The sequence below is a fragment of the Mercurialis annua genome, linkage group LG1-X (assembly GCF_937616625.2).
Source record: "Mercurialis annua linkage group LG1-X, ddMerAnnu1.2, whole genome shotgun sequence".
In the NCBI taxonomy this organism is placed as follows: domain Eukaryota; kingdom Viridiplantae; phylum Streptophyta; class Magnoliopsida; order Malpighiales; family Euphorbiaceae; genus Mercurialis; species Mercurialis annua.
Genome location: NC_065570.1, coordinates 29,041,762 through 29,048,749, shown reverse-complemented (window position 1 = coordinate 29,048,749; position 6,988 = coordinate 29,041,762). Strand labels below are relative to the sequence as shown.

Here is a 6,988-nt window from a genome sequence, read left to right as displayed (position 1 = left end):
TGGCTTTACCCGGATGATATTGTATAGTGCAATCATAGTCCTTAAGCAACTCTAACCACCTCCTCTGTCTGAGATTCAATTCACGTTGATCAAAGATATACCTCAAACTTTTATGATCCGTGAATATCTCGCACGTTGCACCGTACAAGTAATGTCTCTAGATTTTTAATGCAAAAATCACTCCTGCTAATTCCAGGTCATGAGTAGGGTAGTTCACTTCATGCTTTTTCAGTTGGCGAGAAGCGTAAGCTATTACTCGTCCATGTTGCATTAAAACACATCCTAAACCAACCCTTGAAGCATCACTGGTAAACAGTGAATCCTTCAATACCTTCAGGTAATGCTAGCACTGGAGCTGTCGTTAGACACTCCTTCAGTTTCTGAAAACTGTTATCGCATTTCTCTGTCCATTCGTACTTTGCATTCTTCTGAGTTAACTTCGTCAATGGTGCAGAGATTTTTGAGAAATCTTGCACAAATCTTCTGTAGTATCCTGCTAAACCAAGGAAACTACGAATTTCAGTCACCGAAGTTGGTCGTTTCCATTCCACAACTGCTTCAATCTTCTTTGGATCTACTTTGATTCCATTTTGAGACACAACATGTCCCAAAAATGCCAATTCTTCTAACCAAAATTCACGCTTTGAAAACTTGGCGTACAATTGATGCTCCCTCAATGTCTGAAGAACTATGCGCAAATGATGTGCATGCTCCTCCTCCGTACGCGAATAGATCAAAATATCATCAATGAAAACAATTACAAACTGATCCAAGAAGGGTTTGAATATCCTATTCATCAAATCCATGAAAGCTGCTGGTGCGTTTGTCAATCCAAATGACATAACTAGGAACTCGTAGTGACCATACCGAGTCCTAGAAGCACTTTTCGAAACATCATCCTCTCGGATCTTTAACTGATGGTATCCTGATCGCAAGTCAATCTTAGAAAAGTACCTTGCTCCTTGCAGTTGATCGAACAAATCATCAATCCTTGGCAATGGGTACTTGTTCTTGATTGTAACTTTGTTCAGCTGTCTATAATCTATACAGAGCCGAAATGATCCGTCCTTCTTTTTAACAAATAAAACAGGTGCTCCCCATGGTGAAACACTTGGTCTGATAAAACCACAACTAAGTAGTTCCTCTAGTTGATCTTTCAGTTCCTTTAACTCTGCTGGCGCCATTCGATAAGGAGGTATTGATATCGGTTTGGTACCAGGAGCTAACTCAATACAAAACTCTATCTCCCTATCTGGTGGTAATCCCGGTAATTCGTCTGGAAAAACATCTGGATACTCCATTACTACCGGTACATTCTGTACAGTTCCTTGAGCTTTCTCTGTATCCAACACAATAGCCAAGAATGCTTGACATCCTTTTCTCATCATTCGTTGAGCTTTCATAGCTGAGATTATGCTAGCAGTGGATTTTAATTTTTCACTTTGAAGTGAAACCACCTCAATTCCAGGGGTATTGAATGTCACTAACTTCTCGCGACAGTCCACACTCGCATAATGTCGAGCTAACCAATCCATACCTAATATAACATCAAATGCTAGTACTTCTAGCAAAATTAGATCGGCAAGCAATTCTCGTCCTTGAACATTCACAGGACAAGACGAATAAACTATGTCCGCATCCATACTTTCACCCATTGGCGTGGCTACTGATAATGGATTTTGCAAGTAAGCGGGTTGCTTTCCCATCTTAATCGCAAAACTCGGTGAAACAAATGAATGTGTTGCACCCGGATCAAATAATACTAAAGCATCCATAGAGGCTATAGTAAAAATACCTTGCACAACTGCATTAGAGGCTTGAGCCTCTTGTGGGTTTAGTGCAAACACCCTGGCTTGACTCCCCTCCGCTTGAGAGTTCTGACCAGTACCTCTTCCTCCACCATTTCTTCCTCCCCCTCGATTATTACCAAAACCTCTTCCTCTCTGACTAGTAAACGTACTACCAGTTTGACCTTGCCCAGATGCCGCCGGAAACATAGGTCTCCGCTGCTGCTGAAAAGGTTGAGCAACACTGGCAGCAGACCCTTGTGCCCCTGACATCGGACACTGTCTTGCATAATGGCCTGGTTGGCCACAAACAAAGCACGCTCCTGGAGCAAGATGACACACTCCATAGTGTTTCCTCCGACAATTCTGGCAATATGGAGTTAAAACTCCAGAACTTCCTGAGCTACGTCCACTTGAACTAGCTCCAGGGGTATTGAAACGCTTATTACTCTTCCCTTTAAATTTTTTACGTCGCGGTCCAGTAAAACCACTTGGATTAAACCACATTTGTGTATTGGCTGTCGCACCAACTTGATCACTCCTTGTCGACACTGGTGTAGTAGAATTTACAATTCTGCCAAACTGTACCAACGAAGTCTCCATCTGACGTGCACTGTCTATCAGTTGGATCAAATCTCGGTTCACATAAGAAACAAGGCTAATAAACTCGGGTCCTAAACCCTTGATAAAACTCGCATTCGCCCTTGCTGGATCAGCCATCAAATCAGGTGCAAATCTTCCCAACCTAGTGAACTCCGTCACATATTCTTGCACTGACCTATTTCCTCTTCTCAAATTCAGCAATTGATCTCGATAACTCTCGGTCACAGAAAATGGCAGATAAAATTCTCTGTACCGATTAACAAACTCTGCCCAGGTTATTTGATTCATCGTAGGTTGAATTATACGTCGAAACCAATCTTTTGTTGGTCCTTTCATTGACATTTCAACTAACAAGATTGACTGTCTCTCGTCAGCCTGCAAACGTCTAGCATTACGCTCAACTTCCTCAAGAAAATCTAATGCATCTCCTGAACCATCAAATTATGTTGGTTTGAGCCGCATATAAGCCAAAACACTGTCTCTATCGACATTTGCACCAACACGCTGTTGTTGTTGCAATAATTGCTCCCTATGCATAGCCTGATTCTCCACTTGGTTAGCTTGCATAGCTGCAACTCCAGCTAAGAACTGATTAAAGTCAAAGCCTGGCGCGTTAGGTTGTTGTGGTATCCCAGGAGCCTGAACCGGTTCCTATTCCTCCACAGCTTGACTTCTAGCTCTACCTCTAGGTCTACCACGCCCACGGCCTCTACCTGCTACGTTGGCCGGTTCATGTTGCCCTATATGCACAGACGACTCATCATGAGCCTCTTCAGGTGCATCTCGTATGATCGCAGCTCGACCACGAGTTTGCCTTTGGTCAGCCATCCTAACCAATTCAAACCACACTGCAATCAAATGAAGAACAACAAATACAAATCCAACATGAACGCATATAACCATCTCCATGGTCACACTCCACGTGCTCATGCGTATCACAATATATAACTCATATCAGACACATTCTAAATTCACAACCTAAGGAAAAACTGAATATTTCACAATTAAATGATGACATATCAAGGACATGACTCAAATCCTATTGCTGCAGTAGTTCCTTAGACCCTATTACTCGAGTATCGGCAATGTTACTGTAGACACTCCAGTTCTACAACATTGCTCTGATACCAACTTTGTCACGACCCGATTTCCGCTTAGAAACTCGTGTCGAGACCGGCGCTAGGGAATGGGAATGGTTGTTCCGAAACCCGTAGCAAGCCTAGGAAAAACAGTAAAAACTTTTCGCGTTTTGAAAACATAAAAGGTCTCAATTTCTTTTCGCAAGTATTTGAAAACCTTCAAATAAACGTGTAATCAAAACCATGCAATCACATTTCTGGACTCAGGGTAATACATGGATACTGCACACACCTTGACACAACCCTGTCCAAAAACAATGTCAGCGGTGCAAACCAGTTATCACGTCAAGTAACTGGTTTAAGCATGCCACTTAATTAATCACAAAGCTTTTATCAAAACTAGGTTTCTTATAAACAACTGGCAAAAGCCCTTTTTATAAAAACATGCTTTTGTCCCAAAATGATACTGACAGTAGTTTCATATCAGAGTTTAAGCATTTACAATTGAACTAATGTTCGGAGCTAGAACTACTCTGCAGCTCTAGAGTGACCTTTATTTAGTTACAACTTCCAGAGAAAGAATTGGAAGTCTTGTCACGTCAAAATATCATTTACCTGTGAAAAGGGAAATCAACGGGGGTCAAATATGAGCGAATTCACATAGTTACTCAAGCATATTAATAAAAGCAGAAATCGCATGTAAACGCACTTTGTGCAGCCAAATAACCGATCCAAATGAAACCCTAAGAGAAACCCCATTTGGTTAACTGTGATTAATGTCACAGTTCATGCTCTCTTGTTTAACACAGGATGAAATGTGAACTCACGTTATCACAATCATCTTATCTCTGTGTAAGGTTTGCTGGGCCGTAAATTAAATTACTGGCTCCCCAGGATAACCTGTTAGGTCTTGGCCGCTTTGCAAGCATCTGGCCAAAGAACCCAACTAGTATGCAATGCAATGATTTATTAATACTGGTGATCACACAGTTCTATTGTTGCCCAATAGATAGCACGTTCCAGTGGATCTATATATTGGTTTCAAATCGACTCTATGCAATGCAATTTCAAACACATTTTTAGTTATAAATGTTTTGGCATTAATATTCAAAAGTAAATATGCGAACTCACAAAACCGTTATCCACAAAACAGTTCTCGTTCACCCTCTACTCTCCTGGTCTGGTAGCTTGCTTGCTCGTCGGATCTAGTTAGAAAACAATTATTAAACACAATTGAAACAAGAATTCTAACTCTAAAGAGTAGACTCTCTATTAACATTACTAAACATATAGCATATCTAGTCTATACTCATTTTTAATCTCAACTCATAGTCCTCTAGCTATTAATCATTTTGATTAATAGAGGACCTAATTAAAACATTTCTAAGTTTTAATTAATCGAACTTCCTTAAATGTCCAAGTTCTTTTTAGTCCTAATTGAACGTACCGTTCAAAATTGTTCAAAACTCGTTGGTTCGGAACCCGACGTGCGAAAGCACGTCGGAAACACGCGCTGGCGCGAGGCCCTGTGCGCCCGCACAGTGTACCTGTGCGTCCGCACAGGTGACTGTGCGGTCGCACAGTCTCAAAGAGATTGTGCGCTCGCACAGTCGGGCTGTGTGTGCGCACAGCCTAGGCTGTGCGTCCGCACAGTCACTGTGCGACGCACAGTGGCTGTGCCGCACAGCCACGGGAACTCCGTTCCCGGGCCGATTTCCATCGAGCTAAACCCATTTTTCGATCCAAAACGCATATACAAATACCAATCTATCCATTTTCACTATCGGAACGTAAAACCATTACGTATACGTTCGATTCGATACAGTAACCGTTATATATTCGAATATAATCCATTTTCTATATATCCAAATTCAAAATAACGGTTATAACTTCGATTATTAATGGATTACAGAAGAAATTTGAGTTAGAAACGAGAAATTGGATCGAAATCGGCGAACCTACCGTAGCCCGAAGTCGCCGCCGCGCCTCTGTGCCTAAACCTAATGTTTTAGGTTCTGAACCAAATGAATTCATTTGAATTCAAATTGCTATATATAGTTTGGCAAAATGTCAAACTAGTCCCTAGGTATTCACGCATTACTTTAACCCAAATTCTTAAATATTCGTCCGTAACTAAAACGGACAACGAACTCCAAATTTTATGAAATTTTAACCACGAATTCCATAATTCGTAATTAGAATAAAAACATAATTTTTATTCTCACGGGACTTATATTTTATCTTTAATAAATCATTAAAGATTTATTAGGGCTAAATTAGACCCACTTAATAAAATTTCTTTCTCCAAATTCTATTAAATTTTAGGGGTAACTTTCTAAAAATATTTCGTGAATATTGACTCCAAAAATATTCAAACGGGACTTATAAATTATCCGATTTTAATTTATAAGCATTTCTTAATTCCCGTTAGTTAAAATATAAATATCCAATTTTTTTATATTTTAACTTCTATAACTATTTTATATTTCCGGAGATACTATAAATTAAATTTATCCTTAAATTTAATTTACGTTCTCCCGGTCCTATAAATTATTCCTTACGTGGAATAATTTAATCCTTTAATTTTACGGGGTATTACACCTAAAATGCTAAACACATGAAACCAGTGTATTACTCGAACACCTGGTCATAGCATTTTAGAAAACATGCAGCCTTTCAAACATATACATATACAGTAGTTCAAATCATAGTATATAAAAATAAGTTTGAACTGCTGTAAATAAAAAGACAGACTTCCCGGAATACTACTTTCAGCTCTAGAGGTATGGCTGACAATGACTTCCGTAATTATTGTGGAAGTTTGACCTCGTACTTGATAACCTGAAAGGTAAACATCGGTGAGGGTCAGAAATATAAATATTTCTGAGTGAGTCTACAATTTAACAATTAAATATTCAAATCGCAAATACATTAAACATTTGTATATCTAAAATATTACCAATTAGGCGATCCAGATGAAACCCTACAAGACAGACTATTGTATGGGTCTCAACCTACACAACATGGGCCTTAGACTGTAAACGGAATCACTGTAGCCTAAGCCGGGTGTGTGGGCCGTAACCATAAAATTGCCATCACAGTATTGTCTGTGACCGTAACCGTTACTGCCGTCTCAAACTGTTAAGTCAGGGTCGCTTACACTTCCAACGCCAAATAACATTAACTGACCTCTATGTCAGACACAGTCTCATATCTATCGTATTCCTAGTGATCACACAGTCCTATTGAAAACCAATAGAAAGTTTGTTCCAATAGATCTTTCATGTTTAATTATAATAGTGTGATTTGTTAATTAAAAACAGTTTAAATATATATATTAAAAAGTAAAAACCACAAAGTAAAACTCACAAAACCAAGGTCCCCCAAAATCGTATGCTCCTGATAGCCCACTAGTCAAACACCTTGGTGTTCTAACTTGGCAGATCTACTACTCGTCGTATCCAGTTGGAATTCACACGTCAAAATAATATTAGACATTGAACTCCTAACTTTAGTCAT

The 6,988-nt window shown here is 39.5% G+C and overlaps 1 protein-coding gene across 1 annotated transcript; it reads right to left on the bottom strand.

The window, feature by feature from the left end:
- Positions 1-302: 302 nt before the first annotated feature.
- On the bottom strand, positions 303-6,988 carry LOC126667812 (uncharacterized). Its single transcript, XM_050360902.1, has 6 exons — positions 6,892-6,988; positions 6,224-6,310; positions 3,762-3,773; positions 3,074-3,238; positions 2,867-2,959; positions 303-2,818 (listed from the first exon to the last, which is right to left on the bottom strand). The coding sequence occupies exons 1-6, from the start codon at positions 6,986-6,988 to the stop codon at positions 303-305; spliced, it is 2,970 nt and encodes a 989-aa protein (XP_050216859.1).